Source organism: Solanum verrucosum, unplaced genomic scaffold (assembly GCF_900185275.1).
Source record: "Solanum verrucosum unplaced genomic scaffold, falcon-dt-bn FXZP01000138.1, whole genome shotgun sequence".
Taxonomy (NCBI): domain Eukaryota; kingdom Viridiplantae; phylum Streptophyta; class Magnoliopsida; order Solanales; family Solanaceae; genus Solanum; species Solanum verrucosum.
This window is the reverse complement of record NW_026020134.1, coordinates 296,964-320,017: the sequence shown is the minus strand read 5'-3', so window position 1 is coordinate 320,017 and position 23,054 is coordinate 296,964. Positions and strand designations below refer to the sequence as shown.

General features: G+C 37.2%; 2 protein-coding genes across 5 annotated transcripts in view; one reads left to right on the top strand and one right to left on the bottom strand.

Annotated features, from left to right (window-relative positions):
- Nucleotides 1-16,486, top strand: part of LOC125827425 (mediator of RNA polymerase II transcription subunit 23) — a 73,481-nt gene extending 56,995 nt beyond the window's left edge. Inside the window, 5 exon segments of the mRNA XM_049506738.1 lie at nucleotides 2-553; nucleotides 11,530-11,711; nucleotides 14,542-14,645; nucleotides 14,741-14,929; nucleotides 16,209-16,486. Coding sequence (XP_049362695.1) covers nucleotides 2-553; nucleotides 11,530-11,711; nucleotides 14,542-14,645; nucleotides 14,741-14,909 — 1,007 coding nt within the window. The 3' untranslated portion in view covers nucleotides 14,910-14,929; nucleotides 16,209-16,486.
- The window catches only part of LOC125827363 (tubulin beta-2 chain), a 461,890-nt gene that overhangs the window by 214,600 nt on the left and 224,236 nt on the right, over nucleotides 1-23,054 (bottom strand). The window lies entirely within an intron of this gene.

Sequence of the window (23,054 nt, the reverse complement as noted above, 5' to 3'; positions counted from 1 at the left end):
TTCTTTGACGGGCAGAAACCTTATTATCAGATGCAAGACCCTGGGACATCCACCCAGCTTACTCTTGAAACAGCTGTCATAGAATTACTTTCTCTTCCTGTTTCGCCATCACAGATTGTCTCATCTCTAGTTCAAATTGTTGTTCACATACAACCAACCCTTGTCCAATCCAGCAATGGGCTGCATGGAGCTCCTGGTAGTTCTGGACAAGGCTCTATTTTGCCTACTTCTCCTTCAGGGGGAAGTACTGATTCTTTGGGTGCAACTAGGACGACTCCATCAGTTTCAGGAATGAATACTTCTAATTTTGTTTCACGTAGTGGTTATACTTGCCAGCAGCTGTCTTGCTTGTTAATCCAAGCATGCGGTCTTCTTTTGGCACAACTTCCTCCAGAATTTCATGTGCAGCTATATGTTGAAGCTGCACGCATAATAAAAGAAAGTTGGTGGCTTACTGATGCTAAAAGGTCTATGGGTGAATTAGAATCGGCTGTTAGCTATGCTCTACTAGACCCCACCTGGGCTGCACAGGATAATACCTCAACAGCCATTGGTATGCTTTCTTAACCAATCTGGGATAGCTTTACTTGTTTGTTTGCCCACTCCCTTTGTCTCTATCGATTGACCTCTATTGATTGGTATGCTGATCATGAGAATCCAAAAATTCTAGGTGAAAAAAAGTAAGTAAAAATAATGATCTGGGTCTCTGAAGTAATGTGTTATACCGGTTTTAGTTCCATATTATTTAACTACACATATGTAGACTTTAATAGAACAATACAGACATTTTTACTACTTGAAGTTAACGGAAACCAGTGGAAAATGTTTCTAATAACAGAATTGTGATTATAAAAATAAAAAAGTAAAAGAAAAGGAGTAGCAAAACTTGATGAGATGCCACTTCCTCCTCCAACCTTCCCCTTGCTGATTCTCTTCGATCTCCTGTTCATCCTCCTACTGCTTTCACCAGAGAAAACATGTTCAAGTTATTCAAACTAAACCATCTGCTTACTAGTAGAATGTCAGGAAACAAAGATAATCATATCCTCTGTCCATTTGTAAATAATCCAGTTTCTGATTTTTCAGTGGAAAATCTATCAAGATTGCCCATGATGCTGTAAGAGTTGAGTGAATAGAATTGTTGTGTAGTTGGAAAAATTTAGAGGCAAACCAATTAGGTTGCTATACTTCTAAAAAGCTTGTGCCAACACTATATCAGGAAGTTCGAGAGAACATCGTCATCTTGGGTGTAGAAACATTCTGAGGAGTTGAGTTTAGGCAGAGAAAGGGGGATATAAGGAGCACAAAAGTCAGCACATGACCACGACACCCTGCCCCCTTCCTATTTTCTGGTCCACGAAAATTCACTCACTACATGACCCCATGCTCTTCGCAGAAAGCCAGCCAAATTTATCCACTAATAGGTATTACTAGTTGCATGAGGCCCGTGCTAAGCCCGGGCACAAACTCATGTAAGAGTAATACACTTAATTAAAGAAACATAATTTTTGTTATATTTTTATTTTGCATAATTAATTTAATGAAGTGGCATTTTAATCTTGTCTTGTTCACAAGTTTTTACAATTATTAAAATTTCTTACCAATAAAGGTTGTAGTTGTCAAGTTTGCTGAATGAGTACCCTCAAATGGTGACTTCTTCCATTAAATAGAAAGAATTCTGATTTACATCTGTAAAAAAATTGTTATTTACACCCCTAAATATCTGCTATTGCTAATTATAATATCTCTGAAAATATGCTACATTAATCCCTGATATCTCCTACATATGGAAAAATATTGACACCATAATTACATAAATATTTAGAGCTATTACATAGATATGTACAACTATTAGAATATGTTCAACATGCTAACATTCCCCTTCAAATTGATGCCGGTGAATCAAAAAGCAGCGATTTGCCTACCAGAAACTGATGACGTTGTCGTGCCATAGATTTTGTAAACACATCAGCTATTTGAAGATCACTGGATACATGTGAAAGAGTAATGACAATCCACTTCTATGTGTTTGGTCCTTTTATGATCACCGGATTGGTAGCAATCTGAATGGCAACTTGTGTTGTTAGCATGGAGAGGAGTCATATGAGGAAATCTAATTTCTGCAAGTAAATCACGAAAACATACAATCTCTGAGCAAGCACTAGACATTGTATTCAGATTCTGTTGAAGATTTTGAAACATGGTCTTGCTTCTTGCTCTTCCAAGATATCAAGGAATCTCCAAGAAACATGCACCTGCGACAAAACTATGAGTATCAGGACATGCAGCCCAATCAGAATCACTAAATGCATTAAGCTGAATAAAGAACCACTAGGAAAGAATAATCCACAAATGGTGGTCTTCAACCACCGCAATCTCTTTTTCAACCATTTTTTTTTGAAAGCCTTTTTTCCAGTCTATGGAAAATCGTATTTATTTCAGATCTGGAGGGAAGTCTTATGACATTTCAGAAACTAAATCGTCATCCGAGACCTGGTTTGAATGGGTGGAGAGTGCCAGATTGTATATGAGGAGAATGACACTGAGCAGTGGAGCTCTTTGGTGGTTATGCAGAAAAATGAAGGACGCATCAGAAGTAAGGGGGAGGACTTTCAAGACATGGAAAGTCAGGGATGTTTCTATTAACATCTTTTGCTCTTTAAAGTTTAACAAGTTCGGTAGATTCCTGTCAGTTATCACAGTAAATGGCTATTCCAGATCAATCATTATTATTCCTGAGAACAATGCCAATGAGGAGTGGTTGGGTATTGTAAATCGCATTGAAAGCTTCGTTAATAGGGGGTCTTTAAAGCATGGTTATGCTCCAGTGCCTGGGGACTTGAAACATCAATTTTTGAGGGGTGAAGATAGTTATAAGGAAGCTCTCCAAAAGAATAGGTGGACTGCTCAGGAGCCAACCATTTTAAACGAGCAGAAGATTCTGAAAGCCTCTACAAGCCATGATGAGAAGGACCTCCTAAACAAATGCTTAATAGGGAGTTTTCCCGAGTGTGATGATATCCCAACGAGGAGTGAAGTAAGAAGGTGGGCTCAACAGGTTTGGAAAGGAGTTTTCAACTTCCAAATCTTTGATATGAATGGCATACAGTTTCTGTCAAGAGAGGATGCAGAACATATTGTTCTTGGCAACTGGAAGAGGCAGGGCAAGCAACTAGTGTTAGATTGGTGGTCTCCAACAGTGGGTGCTTTCCCAACGCATCACAAGTTTGGTTGGTTTGGGTTAGAATCCTCGGCCTTCCTTTGCAACTCTGGTCGGCCAAAATCATTAAAGAAATAGGAGATAAGTGCGGGGGCTCGATAGAAACAGAAGAAGAAACCTCGTTTAAAAATCATCTTCGATGGGCGCGTTTAAAAGTGCAAGGCCCCATTGAAAACATCCCAAGAGAAGTTGAAATCTCAAACGGAGACCTAATCTTTTCACTTCCAGTGTGGGTCGAAGCTCCGGCAAGGTTTTGTAAGTTGGAGGAGAACCAGCGCAACAGTCGAGACATCAGCCCTAGGCTAGAAAGGGAAAGTGAAAGGGACAAGTCGAGCGACTCCGGAAAGGTATTGCTGACCTATCGTACTTTAGGGTTATAGAGGGAAGGGAAAGAGCTGTTAGATAAAGAGCCTCTTATAGGCAATATTGTGGGATCCAGTTTGAACCAAAATCACGTGGACACAACAAATGTGAGCTGGCCACCTATGGAGTCTTTTAATGTGGGTTGTAATCCTACGGATTGTACTGGGCCAGGGCAATTTCGTAATTATGGTCCCCCTGGGGCAGCCCAAGTTTTGGATTCTCAAAATTTTAACCCCAAAAAGAAGCCGCCAGTGGAGCCCTCTAATAAAATATATCAGCACAACTCAGATGGGTACTCCAGTACCTGTGGGCCTGCTCTTAACTCAATTAATATAGAGCCTTTTCTGGATAAAGTTAATTTATGGCCCAACATCACAGAAACGCAAGACAACTCTTTAACCTTAGTCGATCAAAGCATTATCTCTGAAGTTGAGAAATTGCTCGACCAGCAGGAAATTGAGATCCTGGGAGCAAAACTTCAACTACATGCAGGAGGGGCAAATTTAACCATAAGGGGGGAAGAAGGCAACGAAGAAGAGGTAGAAGACCAAGGCACAATGAAGCAAATAACTCTCTTGGGGGATCCTACCCCAATTTGTTCTGATGCCTCTGGGTGTAGCAAAGCAGTAGGGGAAAAAGCGAATTTATGGGTTCAAAAAGATATCCTCAGATTAAGTCAAGAATTTGGGGTTGCTTTCAAGGGGTGTATAGAAGAGGCCACAACAATGTTCCTCAAAATTGATCAAAGGAGAGAAAAGGAAGCTCCAACAACTGAACTCTCAACAAAAAATTACGACAAGCAGATGATCCCAAAAGATCTCAAAAACCTTTTCTTTGATATAAAGTTTAAGGATGCATAATCAAGGAGCGACTCACGAAGCAGAGGGAGGAAACAATCCATTCAGTTATTATGAAGCTGAAAATTCTAGCATGGAATGTTAGGGGGTTAAATAGGGAGGAGAAAAGAAATCTGGTAAGGAGCAGAATCCAACAGGAGGGAGCAGACATTATAGTCTTGGTTGAGACAAAACTAAATGGGACAGTGGGAAGCTATATTCAACAATTGGGTGGGAATAGATGGATGGGGGGAGTATGGATGGAAAGCTTTAGGGACTAAGGGAGGAATCATTATCATGTGGGACAAAAGGGCTTGGAGGGGGGAGGAAGTAGAGAGTGGCAGCCAGATGATTACTTGCAAATTGTGTGGGATTAATCAAGATTTAGACTGGTTTATCACAGTTGTCTATGCATCTTGTGATAGGAATGAAAGAAGAGATTTATGGGAAGAACTAGGAGCAATGAGGAGTTTGTGTGAAGGGCCTTGGGTGGTTTGTGGAGATTTCAACACAATAAGATTTCCATTTGAGAAAACTAATTGTGTTAACCTATCTGGAGCAATGTCCGATTTTTCCAGCTGCACTAACGAGCTGGAACTCATAGACCCTCCTCTTTTCGGGAGATTTATACTTGGAGAGGAGGGGAAAATTACAGGAATGCTTCTAGAATAGACAGGTTTTTGTATTCTTTTCCTTGGGATGAAATGTTCACTCAGATTAGGCAAAGCTCTCTTCCTAGCCTTGGGTCTGACCACAACCCCATTCTTTTGACTTGTGGAGATGGTAATTTCAAGAAGCCTTACTTTAAGTTCGAAAAGTGGTGGCTTAATGTGGAAGGTTTCAAAGAAAAAGTTCAAGAATGGTGGTGTTCTTTTATCATATCTGGTACCCCTGACTATATTCTGGCAACAAAATTAAGCATGTTAAAGGCTAAACTCAAAGAATGGAGCAAAGAGCACAAGGTGAACTGGAAGGCAAGAAAAAACCACATCCTAGATCAAATAGGGAGCTTGGAGACCTTGCAAGAAAGCAGACTCTTAAATGATGATGAGCAGTTGGTAAAGGCTCATTTAGCCATGGAATATGATGAAGTGGCCAGGAATGAAGAAATTTTTTGGAGGCAAAGATCCAGAGTCCAGTGGATAAAATGTGGTGATAAAAACACAATGGCCACTGCACATAAAAGACTCAACACTATAGATTCCTTGTTGATCAATGGAGAACTATCTAGTGATCCTGTGGCTATCAAGGGCCCTATTGTGGATTTTTATCAAGATCTCTACAAAGAATTAGAAAATTGGAGACCTTATTTGAATCTTCATGAAGTACAAGGCATTTCAACAGAAGAAAGAAACAACCTTGAGAAAGTTTTTGAGGAAAAAGAGGTACTAGCAGGGATAAAGATGTGTGCTGCGAAAAAGCACCTGGACCAGATGGCTATATCATGGCTTTCTTTCAAGCTTTCTGGGAAACAATAAGGGAAGAACTGATGCAGACATTCAGTGGTGTAGCCAGAAATTTCACGAGGGGTGTCCAAGAATCGCATTGGTAAAAAATAATAATTTGACGATGGGTGCACTAAAATTTTGAAATCAAACTATGTAACATTAACAATTATTTTTTTTTAACCAAAAAATATACTAAAATTTTTAAAATCAAACCACACAAAATTGAGCTTGAATTTTCATGTTTATTTAATAGGAAGTGAATGAAAAAGAAAAAAAGAGAAAGAGAAAATTAAGTTTATAATGAAACACTTTTATACTTCAAAATTTCACCAACCTTTGGTGAATTAACAACAAGATATGAAAAATAAAGAGTAAAATCAAATGAGTTTTTCTAAAAAGAAATTCTATATAGAGCCTTTTTCACCTTTAGTAGCTTTATAGAAAAAAATAGAATTTGCTTATTAAATTTAAATTAAATAATTACTTTTAAATTTTATTTAAAATTTTAGTGAAAAGAAAAAGTGATTAAAATTTAATGTTTACTATGCTTTTATTTTATTTTTTGTTATATTTTTAATTTATAGGTCTCTAATTTGAGATTATTCTAATAGATAATGAGTTTTGAATTGTTGAAAAAATAACATATTTATTAAATATGATTAGGTCTCTAATTAAGATTTTTAATAGATAATATTAATTTTGAATTATTAAAAACATAACTGATTTATTAACTATAATTAGAAATTAATTAGGAGCTTTTTGAAAATGTAACAACAAATGCAGCAACTGGGATTCGAACCCGTGCGTGCGCGCATTAATAAAAGGAAAAATTACATAAGTGAATGTCTTTTATTTAATAATTACCACTTTTAAGTATACTTTTAATTTATTACCATTTTTGTCAACTTTTAGCAATACTTAAAACAATTTTGTTCCTTTAAACTTAGCAAAAAGTGCGACCATTCGCAACTTTTAGCAATACTGTCATTCAACAAAATTATTATATATGGTGAAAAGAATAATGTTGACAAATGACGTAAATATTTTTTAAAAAGGGTACATGTAAGTGATTTTCCCTTAATAAAACTTCACGTTGGGCAAAGATACCGCTGGGCTAAGAAACTTTACTGTGCTTAAGGGTGTCCAAAATGTCTTATTTAACCATTTAAAGTATAATTTTACTTATATATACGATGTAATTTTCCAATGAAGGGTGTCCAATTGGACACTTTGAGGATAGTGTACCTCCGCCCCTGCAGACATTCCACAGATTTCACTCTCACCACAAGTTTGAGAAGAGCTTCAATGCCACCTTTGCAGCTTTGATTCCTAAGTAGGTTGGAGCAAATGATCTAAGAGATATCAGACCCACTAGTCTAATCTCCGGGGTCTACAAAATCATAGCAAAGGTGTTGGCTGAGAGATTAAAGAAGGTAATAAGCAGAGTTGTAAACAACCACTAGATGGCTTTCATCAAAGGGAGACAAATAATGGATGCTGCTCTTATTGCTAGTGAATGCATTGACACCAGGATTAGAGGAGATGTGCCTGGACTTCTGTGCAAATTAGATATTGAAAAGTCCTTTGACCACCTGAACTGGAGTTTCTTGTTGAACACTCTCAGGCAAATGGGATTCGGGAGAAGGTGGATTAAGTGGATAGAATTTTATATCAAAACTACATAAATGGAGAACCTGCAGGTTTTTTTCCAGCGGTCTAAGACAAGGGGATCCCTTGTCCCCTTTCCTGTTTATCATAGCTATGGAAGGGCTAGGCAATCTGATGAGAAGGGCTGCAACAAACAGCTGGATAAAAGGCTTTAGCATTAAGAATAGGAATAATGAAACCATGGAGGTGACTCACTTATTATATGCTGATGACACTGTGGTTTTCTGTGAAGCTGAACAAGAACAAATTTGCTACCTAAGGATGATACTGGTGATCTTTGAAGCTTGCTCTGGGTTGAAAATTAACTGGAGGAAAAGCAATATTTTTCCAGTGAAAGAGGTGCAACAAATTCAGTCTCTGGCAGATATTTTGAGGTGCAGGATAGAGAAGTTGCCCACAATTTATTTGGGAATGCCATTGGGTGCTAATCACAAAGTTGTGAATATATGGGATGGAATAATAGAGAAAACAGAAAAAAGACTAGCTCTTTGGAAATCACAATACCTTTCCCTGGGAGGTAGAGTTATTTTGATCAATGAAGTCCTAGATTCTCTGCCAACATATGTTATGTCTTTATTTCCCATCCCCGGTGAGGTGGTGGAAATCTTAGACAAGTTGAGGAGGGATTTCTTATGGCAAGGAAGCAAGATTGAGAAAAGTTTCAACCTGGTAAAATGGAGTGCAGTTCAGCAAAGCAAGAGTTTGGGAGGTCTAGGAGTGAGGAACCTAAAGCTTCATAATAAGAGTTTACTTATCAAATGGCTATGGAGATTTACTCAAGAAAATCAGTCCTTGTGGAGGGAGTTTAACCTTCATAAGTATGGTCCGGAGGGGCAGTGATGCACTAATAAAGTGACTAATACATACGGGGTTGGGGTTTGGAAATCTATGAGGAATCTATGGATGACTCTTAAGCTAAACACTAAAGTTAGAGTTGGTAGGGGAGACAAGATACTTTTTTGGGAAGAGGACTAGAGTGGTCATGGCACAATTCACTCCCTTTTTCCCGGACTGTTCTCAATAAGCTTGAATACTGGATGCAGTATACAAGAAATGTGGTCCCCTCAAGGGTGGAACCTAAGACCCCTAAATGATTGGGAAATACCATGGGTAGTAGATTTTCTAAAACTAATAGGAAACTTCCCGGGCACTAATACAAACTTATTTGGAGGCACCACAATGATGGAATTTTCACTATTAACAGAGCATACAAAAGGGAACTGAGTGTTGCTGCAGGCAGGTCAACTGGACCTTGGAATACTATATGGAAGAGCATGGCTCCTAATAAAGTGAAATGCTTCACTTGGCAAGTAGCTAGGAAAGCATGCTTGACACATGAGGCATTGCAAAAAAGGGGGTCCATCATAGCATCTAGATGCCTCCTCTGCAAGGAGGCACTAGAAACCAACAAACACCTTTTCATGCATTGCAAAGTAACGACACAAGTTTGGGCTATGTTCACTTCCATTGCTGGAATCAACTGGATCATGCCTTAACATACTGCAGACTTGCTTAGCTGTAGGATCAGAAGAGGAGGAAGCAAAAGCCAAAAAAGATGGTGGAGGATAGTCCCAGCCTGCATATGGTGGACCATTTGGAAGGAGAGGAACTAGAGGATCTTTGAAGGAAAAGAATCCTCTATTTTGAAGATTAAGTGGAAAATTATTACTTCACTAGGTTTTTGGTGTAAAGAACATAGTATAGAAGAGGAAATCCAACTAGTGGATTTTATAGGCTCTTTGTAAGTATCTCTCTTTTCTTTTTTGTAAATTTTTTGGAGGTGGCCAGCATAGCCTTAATGCTGAATGAATACAATTTACCAATTTCAAAAAAAATAAATAAAAAATCCACAAATAGTTGTTCCCAAGAGATATCGAATCATGTGACGGACACCCACCAAATATAGATGGCTAGGATCCTGCATAAATTGGCTCACTTGTTGAACTGTAAAAGAGATATCAAGCCGAGTAATAGTGAGATAATTAAGGCTCCCAGCTAATAGCCTATGCAAAGTTGAGATATCAGGTGCTCGACCTACAATTTGTCGTGCCATTCTTCATGATTTACTGCCTAATTTTTCCAACCTTGGGCATGTTGCGCCTCCTCCCCCTCCCCTCCTTCCCCTAAAAAGAAAAAGAACAACTTGTGGTGAGAAATTGTTCATCTTCCACCCAGGCTTTTTGTCTTACCTTGAGCAGCTAGTAGCATCTCGAATGTCACAACTGGCTATGGTGATGACAACAAGCTCAGACTTTCTATTCAAAGTGTCAACCACAACGTTATCCTTGCCTTGCTTGTACTCAACACATAATCAAATACAACCAAGATATCCTGCCACCTACCTTGCTTCACTATGAGCTTCTTGTGGTTGGAAATAGCTAGTGGCCGCATTGTCGGCCTTGACCATGAACTTCGATGCAAACAAATAATTTCTCCACTATAGCTTTCATCTCCTTCTCTTATATAGTATAAGCTTCCGTTTCAGCTGTCATGTTTGTTCCCTTCTACGTCGTCCTATACCTCTCCCTATTCCTCTTGTTCTCCTCGTGTAAGCTTTCCACTAGTATTGTGTACGCAACCTTCTTGGTCTCCAACTTCTCCGTGGACATGTCCATTCCACCAAAAATCCCTTTATGCCCACTATTATGCCCACAAGAGTTGCCCCTCAAGATCCCCTAATACCTCTCTACTTGCTTCCTTGACACAACCATCTATTATAGCCCACTTACTATAAGCGGTTTCGCTATCTCCCAAGGCCCCTTAGCCACCAACTTCGTCCCAATCTCCTGAGCTCGAACCCTAGTAAGGCCTCCCCATCTAATCTTTGGCTGATTACATGCAACCTCTTCCTTCTTCTTCTTCCTCTTCCTCATGGCATCTAAATCCAACGACAAGCGTATGTTGGGTTGTAAGATTCTCGCTCGGAATAACCTTGTAGTCTTTAGGATTCGGGACTACTGTAATGGGTGTTAAGATACAAATTAATTATTGTATATTACGACATATATAAGTATATATTTGACAGTTTATTGAACTTATTAAATTAACACTAGTATAATTAAAATCTGTGTGGACACTTCATATTTTTTTCATAAGTTATCCATATAATAGCAAAGTTCTCTAGTATTTTATGTGAATATATATATGATATATGTAAGAAATATAGGAAAAGAATATTATTGAATTGTCGTTTCTAGATTATTACAGAGAGACCCTATTTATAGACACTACAATAGACACCTTTTCCAGCTAGGATACTGCAATACAATCCTTTTCTAAGTAGGACACTACATACTATTCCTATTTCTATTTTGAGTAGGATTGTATTACCTATTACTATCCTAACAATACAAATCCAATTAAACCAAATGCCGAGTCAAACTATATTTCTAAGGTCTTAGGTGTAGTCAAAGCACCCAAGTTAGGTTAACCATATCGAGTGTGGATCCCATAGCCACACCCAAATCGTGTAGTTTCGACACGGGCACAACAAGGATTTTGATAGATCTAAGAAGCATAGGTTTTAATTGTTTTGGGAGTAACTGACACTCCTTCAATCCATTACTAAGCATCATTCTAGGGGGACCTTAATTTAGTCTCTTCCTAATCTTTCATTAAATATTACCCCTAAAGTTGTTCAAGTTGTTGTTCCTTGAACAATCATCTCAATGAAAAAAAAGAAATGCTTGAAGAAAACTTCCGCTTCTCGCCACAAGTGACCTGCAATTGAGCACAAAATGTGATCCCATCATTGGACCCACCTTATGTCGACATACTGAAGCACATTAACCCTCACCTTACTTCAGTCATTTTAAGCGAAAAATGATTGTGTTTCATAACACTGCATTTGAGGTAGCTATATTATTGCATCATGTTTTTCTTTCAACAGTGTTCTTTTTCTTCTTCTAGGTATAATTAGCTGCTATATGCCTTCTCAACATTGTCTTTTGTTTCATGGAATTTTAGTCCACTGATGTAATCGTTGGTCTTTTAGGTAATATTGTCGCACTACTACATGCTTTCTTCTGTAATCTCCCACAAGAATGGCTCGAGGGAACTCATCTTATCATTAAGCACCTTAGGCCTGTGACATCTGTTGCAGTATTAAGAATATCATTTCGTATTATGGGTCCCTTGCTTCCGAGGTTGGTCAATGCTCACACCTTTTTCAGTAAGGTACTACTTCTTTCGAGTTTATGTTCATTTTTTTCTTAATGTAGGATCAGTAAGGGGTTAAGGGGATTTGAATTTTGATTAGTATTCCAAGAAACCTAGCTTATTTTCTTATCTTTTCTTAATTTTATAGGCTGAGAGATTATATGCTCATGTTTGACCGTTCTCCTGCATAATAGTCCTTGTTTTGCCATGTAAAAAGAAAGCATGAAAGAGCTAAATTAGTTACCAAGTATGAAGTATAAAATTCCACAATCCCTTGCCTACCCAGTCCCCCGTCCATCCTTCACCCGGATAATTACAACTTAAGCACCTCTGGAAGCAAACAAAAAGAGATGGCAGGTACTAGTGTTCTGCCTTCCCTTTCACCTCATACTCACGTGGGTTATACAAGCCTAGCTTACATTCCGACATCTCAAACTAACTGAGTTATGCCCATTTTAAGCACCATGCCTATATTTTATCTTAAGATGAAGTAGCCACCACGCCTGCTTTAGTCTCAAATAGGGTGCAAAGAAGTTGCTGAGTGGTGCAACCAAAATGGCTCTCGAAGGCACTTACGGTATAAGAAAGAAGTGATTTATAGTGTTAGCATTTTCAGAATTGTTAAAAATTATGAAATTATTAATGTGGAAAGACCCCATTCATTATATATATATAGGAAAGGTTTAGTGTTCTTAAGTGGGGGTTTGGCCATGAAAATCAAATGGTTTCTACTTTATTTGTAGTTTTTGCAGTTGGAGTTGTGTTTGGGCATACTTTTTACAAAGAATATTTAGAATTCATGTACCTTTTCTAGATGTGGTTTATACCCCCAATTTCTACAAACTAGCAAAATCACCCAACTTGACTAATTTACCTAAAACATACCTTCAAATCTGCTCCAAAAGAGTAATATCTCAAAATAGATAGTCACATAATGTCATAGATTAGATCCATACACGAGCTACTACATACTATTACAAATATTTTTGACTTTATTTGGGATTTTAAAGTTTTCGAGTGGAAGATGGATTTGTGTGTGATTATAATTTCTGTAAATAATATTCCGTTGTTTGAATGTGCTTTTCCTAAAAAGACATGAAATTGTATTAGGAATTTTTATGGGCAAACACTGATTTTGAAATAAAGTGAAACAATTCTTCAGAAAAAAAAGTTAAATTCTAAGGCCAAATGGTCCCTAACATTGTGTCATTAGAGATAAGAAATACTTTACTTTTCAAGATTACTTTTATAAACTTATTAAACCCCAGCATGCTTCTGGGAATAATCAAGAAATTCATCATTTCATTGCCAACATCTCTTCTTTTCTCATTGTTTAACATATAATTAAACCCTCTAAGATCTTGATGGAGACACAAGGTAGCTTCCACTACCGGCAGACATTGCCGACCAATTGGCAACAATTTTCTTGCACCTTGGAATCTGAACTGAAGACGATTTTTTGGAGTTAGCTTCGTTTGAAGCGGAGTGAATCAGAAAGCAAGAAATAATAGGTCCTGCTCTAGGAAGAAATCCTATTGAATCGACAACTATTGATAATAGCTTTGGGATTTCGGCATCTTAAGCAAAAGAGTTTCTTTGTTTACTGGCTGCCACACCCCTTTCTTATTCTTTTTGAGCGTCTCTTCTCCTTCCTTTCGGTATCTAGTACAGTTCCTCTCTCCAACAATCGATGCATTTCTCACCTTTCAAGCATTGTTCATCTCTCTGGCAGCTGTTGTGGCACCACTATCTCTTTGATGACCGACACTGCTATTTCTGTACGCGATCGGTGCCCTCCTCTCATCGTGATTTCCATCAGAGTCAAATGTTTGAGTTTCTACTTTGAACTTTTTATTCTCTACTCTAAAAATTCCTTTACTAGACCCAAGGGTTTGAGTCCCTACCATGAAAGTTCTTTCTTTTAATCTGATAATTCTCTCTCCTGCTTCTATTACTTCTTTCTCTAGTTCTTTTTCTACCAAAAAAAAAAGGTTCCTTTTATCCAATAGTTCTTGTACTTCTGTTTTAATTAAAAAAATAGGACTATCTCCTTCCAAATAAAGCATCTTTTTATACTTCTTAGTTTCACACGGAAGTAGAACAAAAAACAATTGTCTTGTTCTTCGTATTCTAAAAGAAAAATTGTAGTTCAGACCAATGAAACTAGAATCCTATCTTCACTAGATGCAAGAGGGATCGAAGCCTCATTCTACTATCCTAACCAGAGTTGATTATTAGAACTAGGGGTGTTCGTGGTTCTGATTAAGTCAAAAAAATTCCCCCAAAGGAAATTAAACCAATTAAGTTAGCTTTGCAAATATTGGAACCAAATCAAACATATTATGTCGGTTTTTCTTGCTTTGTCGGGTTTATTGGTTTAGTTGGATTTTGTCAATTTTTTGAAAAATATATACTACCAAATAAATTACTTTTTAAGAATATATATATATATATATATATATATATAGCTTCCTTCGAAAAAATCGTATTAAATTTTTCAAGAATTTAAGCCATATTCAAGAAGAAAAAAAAAAAGAAAGGGTCTATTGTACGCAACCTTAACTTGCATTTATGTTAGAGACTGTTTACAAGGCTTGTACCTGTGACCTCTTGGTCACCTGGCAACAACTTTACCAGTTATTCCAAGGCTCCCCTTCCTTAAGCCATATTCAAGGAATATTAAAGTTAGTGTAGCTTTGAACTTGCATAAAAGTTTGTCAACATTATTATAAAGATTTCAGTTAATATAGATTTTTGATTATGAATTTCATCAAAGACATTGTCATGGAAGTGTAAATATGCGTATGTATGGAGATGTTGATCAATTGTTTCATATGTTGGAAAACAGACAGTGTCGCTGCTTTTGAATATCTTGGTGGATGTGTTTGGGAAGAACTCACAGCTGTCAGCACCTATTGAAGCAACGGAAATAAGTGATCTTATCGACTTCCTGTAAGAAAAGAAACTTCTTGTTTGTTTGATAATTGATTTGATGTATTTATTTATTTATTTATTTCTTACACTTTTCCAATTCATTCCTGAATCAGGCATCATGTTATTCATTACGAGGGGGCATCTAGTAAACCCAGAACAGAAATTTTGGCTCTTTTTGGAAGAGCAGCAGAAAATTTGCGTCCAGATGTTCAACATCTTCTTTCCCATCTCAACACTGATGTAAACACTTCGGTTTATGCAAAAATCGTCCACAGTGCTTAAGAATCTGCTCCTACTGTTAGGTGGTTCCTTGCTTTAATCTAGTTTGACATGCCTCACTTTGTTAATTTACTTCATGTTATAAATAAATTAAATTAACAAAACATGAAGAGAGGAGAGAAGTGTAGTCTGTATCTTCTTTATTCATAATTCTCTTTGATAACTACAAAGGCTATTAATATGTTGTTCCTTGGCCGCAGAAATATGAGTCTATCCCATTTCACATGGATCATCTACATTTTTTTTACAACAATCCTCCTTAGATGCCCATGTAGAGAAAATGTAGAGAAAGTGTAGAGTTATTCGTAATAATGTGCATTGGTTATTACCTCATTGCATCCTGCTTGAAGGAAACTAGTTGTAAGTTGCTTGTAGAACCTGCTTGTAGGAGTACTGAATAGACATCTATAATACAATGTACTTATAATACTCCTTGGATGTTCATTAATAGATAATGTTCCTCGTTAAACCTTACAAGGAAACAACTCAATGGGAAAAAAGTCCCAGCACATAGATAGTCAAACGCATCTGCTAGCTGCCTTATGAAAAACCTTACTAGGAAAATCTAGTGGCAAAAACCTTTGTTTAAGCAAAAAGGGTACAACGTGTATTTTACTCCCCTTGGTGAAGACCACAATTTAGTTGTTCAAGTTTCTGCATTTCAATCTTGTATACCATTTTCTCATGCGTTGAAGTTGGTAAGTATTTGATGAATAAATTTACGGGGTTATCGCTTGAAAGAATTTGTTGGACGCCAATATCACTATTCTTGAAGAATAATTTTGTTGAAATGTACTTTGTTTTGCCTCATTTTATGAAGCCACACTTTAATAGAGTTATGTATGCAACATTTGTCTTTGTATTAAACTCTGGGTATTTTAGTATCACACTTCAGGTCACAAGTCCCTTTACTTGACTTGTTCCATACAAGGATTATGAACAAGCTTGCGAAAAAACTTGTAAATGCTGCAGGCATTTTGAATCCTTAGAAAATTTCTTACAAATTTTGCCAGGTGACGATATCCATTAATATTTAAAGTATGACTTCTTCTGGTGTCAGAAATGTAGGTCAAATAAATCTTTACCTTATCAAGATGCATCATTTCAATGAAAACATCTATTATTATTTCTGGTGTCTTGACTGCAAGCCAAATAAGCTTTATGTCGTAGAATACAGATTTCATAAACTTTTACAATATTGTACACTATATTGTACTAAAGATATTGTTGACAAGATATCATTTTATATCAGTTTATAATGTGACATAACTTACTGACATCTCATCACTTCATTATTTTCAGGTACTTGAACCACTCTTGAGGTTTCATGAAGTGTTATATCGTAGGCTTTCAAGAGCACATTGCTTTATCACTATGATGATTTGCTTCCTTTTTCTTTTCAAGGATTATTGCAATTGGAACTGATTGGTCTACTCTGCTTCATGCATGATGTAGACGTTCTCCTTCCGAGACATTAGATAGGAGCATTTATTGTTGAAATATGAGATTAATTTTGGGTCAGCAAATGCTTTTGTAATTGACATGAATTATCTTTTAAATGAAGATCATATGATAATTCACAACATATTTCTTAGTTGCTTGTTTACTCCACTTGATCCTAAACCAATTGAGAGGGAATCGATTATTGGTCTGATGTATATCAATATTGAAGTATGCAATATCATATCTTTGATCAACACATAAAATTGTGTGGTGACCTCATCCCGATCTTATTAAAGGAGGAAGTAAACAGATCAAGGTTTCTACGTACTTCTGTTATGGCGGGTGAGAGCAGGGGGGACGGCGGGGAGGTCGACTCCACATGACCCCGGTTGGTTGCTGTGGGTGGAAGGGGAGGCCTGGTTTTATTTTACCTGGGCCAAAGACTGTCCCCTCCGCTTTTTAGGGAAAAGTCGCTTCCTTTTTTCGAGGATTTTTCTGCAACTCCTTATCACTATTTCGTTTTCTATAAAGCATAGTGTCAGTCTCCCTTACTTTATAGGGAAGGAGAAGGTATCTCAAATCTTTCCGCTGGAGAACCAAACCAGGACTAGGTTAGAGGCCTTGAAAAAGGGAATTACTAATCAAGATAAATTATCTTGATTACATAATTTGGCATTTATGCTCTTAACTCAATTTATATTTGAGCAAGCAACTTGCCAATGTCAAACAACCGGTTGACAATAAAATATATGTGACAATCGCATAGATACATCTATTTAAAATACGGAGAAGGGCCTAAAATGTCCCTCAAGTATTGGAATTAGTACAAAATTACCCTCCATCTACCTATTGGTCCTAAAATACCCCTGACGTCCACCTTTCGGCACAAAAATACCCTTATGTCTAACGGATCATACTCATTAGGTGGATGAAGGGTAATATTGTACCAAATCTCATAGTTTAAGGGCATTTTAGGCCCTTTTCCGTTAAAATAATTTGTAATTACTTAATATATAAGCTCACATGATTGACTTGATTTTGAATTTCATAGTAAATTTAAAATTATAAAAAGGTTAGGCATCTATTCTCTACACTCCTCCCCCCTCCCCCTCACTTCATATCTCTTCCATTTTTTTTCTATTTGGATCTTGTCCACAATTTTAACTTTTTTTTAAAATTTATGACAAACAAGAGAGAAAAAAAAGGAGGAAAATAACGATGCATTCAATATATTTTGATATTCAATAAATTTCTAATTTACAATGGCATGTGATTTCATTATGCTTCTATTTACGGTACAAATAATTAACTCTTCAGGAGTTCTTGGTTTATTAGTTTTGTACTATCAAATAAATTATTTAGATATTGCTAGTATCATAAAAGAAATTTGGATGTACCTTTGCTCGTGACAAACTTGGTATTCAAAGCACCAAGTTTTAGAAAAGTTCTCAAATATTGGACAAGCCACATCGAGTAGAGTCGTAATCATAAATGTGAAGCGCGACACGTTTATGAATAAAATGTTACAAAGCGTTTAGTAAACTTCACTCCTTTCACTACTCAAAAGTCGTGTTGCAGAGTTCATCTCTATAAAGATCTTTATCCTAACTCTTGTCTAATGATTTTCAGGATATGCCTCCTAGAAGAGCTAACGAAAGAAGGAATGTGGAGCCAGAAATTTCTCAAGTGTCGATCGATCCTTTGGCTAAGCAAGTTATTCATGCCAAATTTCAAGCTGCTTTCCAAGTATTAGTTCAAGGTATGACGGCTCAAGCTAATAGAGATGACATTGCTCCCAATAACCCAAATATCGGTATGTCGGCGATAAGGGTGATAGACTTCACTAAGATTTATCCCCTAGAGCTTCGTGGGTGGAAAGTGATAACGTCAACATATACTTGAAAAAATATGAACTATCGTATGCAATATATTTACACAACTATGAGTCAGGGTCGATCCCACAGAGAATATGGAAGAATATTGTCAATAGCAAATATTTGATTTGGTAGTCGTTATTCAAAAAATAGGGGGGGGGGGGGGGGTTTAAATGAAACAAAATAAAAAGAACAACATAGCTTGGAACTAGGTATTTATTTGTATTTAGATTATTAGAAATAATTAGGAATGTGTTCCCCATGATTGCAAATATATCAAGAATAGTGTACTAGTGATCTATTTCAATTTTTAGCATGCAAGATCGGCAAGTTAGGTATCTAATAAGTGATTGGTCGTTTGAGTAGGGAATTTCACCACGCAACTTGGACAGTCTACGGGTGTATGCTTTACTAACTAGCCCTTGACCGCAGATTAGCTCTCACATCTTGAGGGTAGGCTATTAGATAGCGGATTGTCACGCTAAATCTCCGTTGTTTAATATATTTTCTCATTCGTTACTTTCTTGATTGGACAAGTAGAAAAAAAGGTGTGTTCTAACGTTGGCCACCGTTAAAAAGCAATTAAAATAAAGAGATTAACAATATATGCATAAAAATCATTCAAGAATCAATTTTTACATTAACTTACTTTGATAATTCATCATGGTTCCCTCAACTCTAGTTATAAAATTTAGCTACACATTATCTCGAAAACACAATCAAAATTTATTAAAATAATGTGCTTGCGTTAATCATGAAAATTTAAGAACAATAGCTAAAATATCTTTCAATAATCACAAATACAAATAAATAATAAAGGAGAAGAAAGAGTAAATCAAAGTTTGCGGGCCTTAACAGTTTCTCTTACAAAGTTCTGAAGCTATAGGCTCTAAGTTGTATGTTTTGTATTGTTTCTTGAGTTAGTTGGTTGGTAGTCTAAAAATTATTTTATGAACTATTTATAGATATAAAAATCCTAAATAAAATTACTGAGTTCAAAACAAATTGGGAAACCCAAAACCCAAAGAAATTGAGTTTCCGTGGTTTCTACAGATCGTCAAAACAACCGCAACACCACCTTAACATTTTTTTTGCTAGGGTCTTCATTGGCTTCCATGTGTCACATGTAATCCTTCATTCCTTTTTCTTTCTTCGATTTGGCAGCATGTATATAAATATGAATATATTATTCAGTTTAATTCATTAAAGTACCTACTTGATTTCCTTATATGATTTTTTAATTTTAACTTATTTGTGTTCCAAATTTCTTTATCTTCACACCATTTAAATCCTACAAATAAATACACAACATAAGAATAATCCATAAAATTTATGCTCAAATAAAGATAATAAAAAAATTAAACTTGAGATAAATAATGATTAAATATATCAGTTCACTATCTTTTTTGGTGATCAAGAATTTCGATGTCATTTTTTTCGAAATTTTTCATGAATGTCCGTTAAGACCTTAGTTATGGAGCCAGTTGTCCTTGATGGCCAAAATGGTTCTTTTTCGAGGTCAAACGAGCCCCAGAGCAGGTAAAAACCCATTTTACCGATTTTCGTGTGCTATAGTTCATCTTTTTTGGTGATCCAGAATTCCAACGTCATTTTGCCAAAAAATTTCATGGACGTTAGTTAAGACCTTAGCTATGGAGCCAGTTGGCCCTTACGGCAAAAACGACCTATTTTCAAGGTCAAACGATCCCCAGAGTAGGTAAACCCCCAATTTTATCGATTTTCGTGTGCTATAGACAATGGATTTTTGGTGATCCAGAATCCCGACGTCATTTTTGCAAAAAATTTCATAGATGTATGTTAAGACCATAGCTATGGAGCCATTTGGCCCTGACGGCCAAAATGACCCAATTTCGAGGTCAAACAATCCCCGGAGCAGGTAAACCCCCCATTTTGTCAATTTTCATGTGCTATAGTCCATGGATTTTTGGTGATCCTGAATTCTGACATCATTTTTACCTAAATTTTTCATGGACGTTCGTTAAGATCTTAGCTATGTAGCCAGTTCGCCCTGACGGTAAAAACGACCCATTTTCAAGGTCAAACGAGCCCCAGAGCAGGTAAACCCCCCATTTTGCCAATTTTGGTGTGCTACATTTCACCATCTTTTTTGGTGATCCAGAATTCCGACGTTATTTTTGCCAAAAATTTTCATGGACGTCCGTTAAGACATTAGTTATGCAACCAGTTGGCCCTAACGGCCAAAACGACCCATTTTCAAAGTCAAACAAGCCCTGGAGCAAGTAAGCCCCCCATTTTGCCGATTTTCGTATGCTATAGTTCACCATCTTTTTTGGTGATTTGGAATTCCGACGTCATTCTTGCCGAAATTTTTCATGTACGTCCGTTAAGACCTTAGCTATGGAGCCAGTTGTCCCTGACGGCCAAAATGGCTCATTTTCAAGGTCAAACGATCCCCAGAGCAGGTAAGCCCCCCATTTTTCCAATTTTCGTGTGCTATAGTCCATGAATTTTTGGTGATCCGGAATTCCAACGTCATTTTTGCCGAAATTTTGCATGGACGTCCGTTAAGACCTTAGCTATGTAGCCAGTTGGCCCTGACGGTAAAAAGGGCCCATTTTCAAGATCAAACGATCCCCGGAGCAGGTAAACCCCCTATTTTATCGATTTTTGTATGCATAGTTCACAATCTTGTTTGGTGATTCGAATTTCCGACGTCATTTTAGACGTTGTTTTTGCCAAAAATTTTCGTGGGCGTTCGTTAAGATGTTAGATATGGAGCCAGTTGGCCTTGATTGCCAAAACGGCCCATTTTCAAGGCCAAACGAGCTTCGGAGCAGGTAAGACCCCTATTTTACCTATTTTCGTGTACTATAGTTCACCATCTCTTTTGTGATCCAGAATTCCGACGTTATTTCTGCCAAAATTTTCCATGGACTTCATTAAGACCTTAGCCATGGAGCCAGTTGGCCCTTACGGCGGAAATGGCCCATTTTCAAGGTCAAACAATCCCGGAAGTAGATGAACCCCCCATTTTGTCTATTTTCGTGTGCTCTAGGTCACCATCTTTTTTGGTTATCCAGAATTGCGACTTCATTTTAGCTAAACAAATTTGTTGACGTCCGTTAAGACCTTAGGTACGAAGCTAGTTGTCCCTGATAGTCAAAATGGTACATTTCTATTGTCAAACCATTCCCGAAGTATGTAAACACCCCATTTTGCCAATTTTCCAGTTCTATAGATCACCATCTTTTTTGGTAATCTGAAATTCCAAGGTCATTTTTGCAAAAAATTTCATGGTCATCCGTTAAGACCTTAGTTATGGAGCCAGTAGTCCCTGACGGCCAAAACGACTAATTTTCAAGGTTAAACAATCCCTGGAGCAGGTAAACCCCCCATTTTGTCAATTTGAGAATGCCATAGTCCATGGTTTATTGGTGATGTGGACTTCCGATGTCATTTTTGTCGAAGTTTCTCATGGACGTCCCTTAAAGACCTTAGCTATGGAGCTAGTTGTCCCTGACGGCCAAAATAACCCATTTTCAATGTCAAACGATCCCCGGAGCAGGTAATCCCCCATTTTGTAGATTTTTGTGTTCTATAATTCACTATCTATTTTGGTGATTCGAAATTTCGACATCATTTTTTCCAAAAAAATTCATGGACGTCCGTTAAGATATTAGCTATGGAACCAGTTAAACCTGACAGACAAAATGTCCCACTTTAATGGTCAAATGAGCCTTGGTACAGGTAAATCCCCCATTTTGCCAATTTTCGTGTGCAAAAGTTTACCATATTTTTTGGAAATCCAGAATTCCGACGTCATTTTTGTCGAAATTTTTCATGGATGTTCATCTAGACCTTAGTTATGGAGCAAGTTGGCACTGAGGGCCAAAACTCCCAATTTTCAAGGTCAAACGAATCAAGGAGAAGGAAAACCCCCCATTTTATTCATTTTCATGCGCTATAGTTCATAATCTTTTTTGGTGATCCGAAATTCCGACGTCAATTTTGCTGATTTTTTTTGTAGAGGTTTCTTAAGACTTTAGCTATGGAGCCAGTTGGCCCTGACGGTCAAAACATCTCATTTTCAAGGTCAAACGATCCCCGAAGCAGGTAAACCCCCATTTTGAAGATTTTTGTGTGATATAATAGTTCACCATCTTTGTTTGTGATCCAAAATTTTGACGTTATTTTTGCCAAATTTTTTCATGGATGTCGTTAAGACCTTAGCTATGGAGCCAGTTGGCCTTGATTGCCAAAACGACCCATTTTCAAGGTCAAACGAGTTTTAGAGCAGGTAAGACCCCTATTTTGCCTATTTTCATGTGCTATAGTTCACCATCTCTTTTGTGATCCAGAATTCCGACATTATTTTTGCCAAAATTTTCCATTAACTTCATTAAGACCTTATCTATGGAGCCAGTTGGCTCTGACGGCCAAAACGGCCCATTTTCAAGGTCAAACTATCTCGGGAGTAGATGAACCCCCCTCCCCCCCCCCCCATTTTATCAATTTTTGTGTGCTCTAGGTCACCATCTTTTTTGGTGATCCAAACTTTCGACGTCACTTTTGCCGAAATTTTTTATGAACGTCCTTTAAGACCTTAGCTATGGGGCCAGTTGGTCCTTACGGCCAAAACAACCCATTTTCAATGTCGAACGATCCTCGGAGTAGGTAAGCCCACATTATGCAGATTTTCGTGTGCTATAATTCACTATCTTGTTTGGTGATCCGAAATTCTGACATTTTTTTTTCCAAAAAATTTCATGAACGTCCATTAAGATCTTAGCTATGGAAACAGATACCCCTGACGGCCAAAACGTCCCATTTTAATGGTCAAACGAGCCTT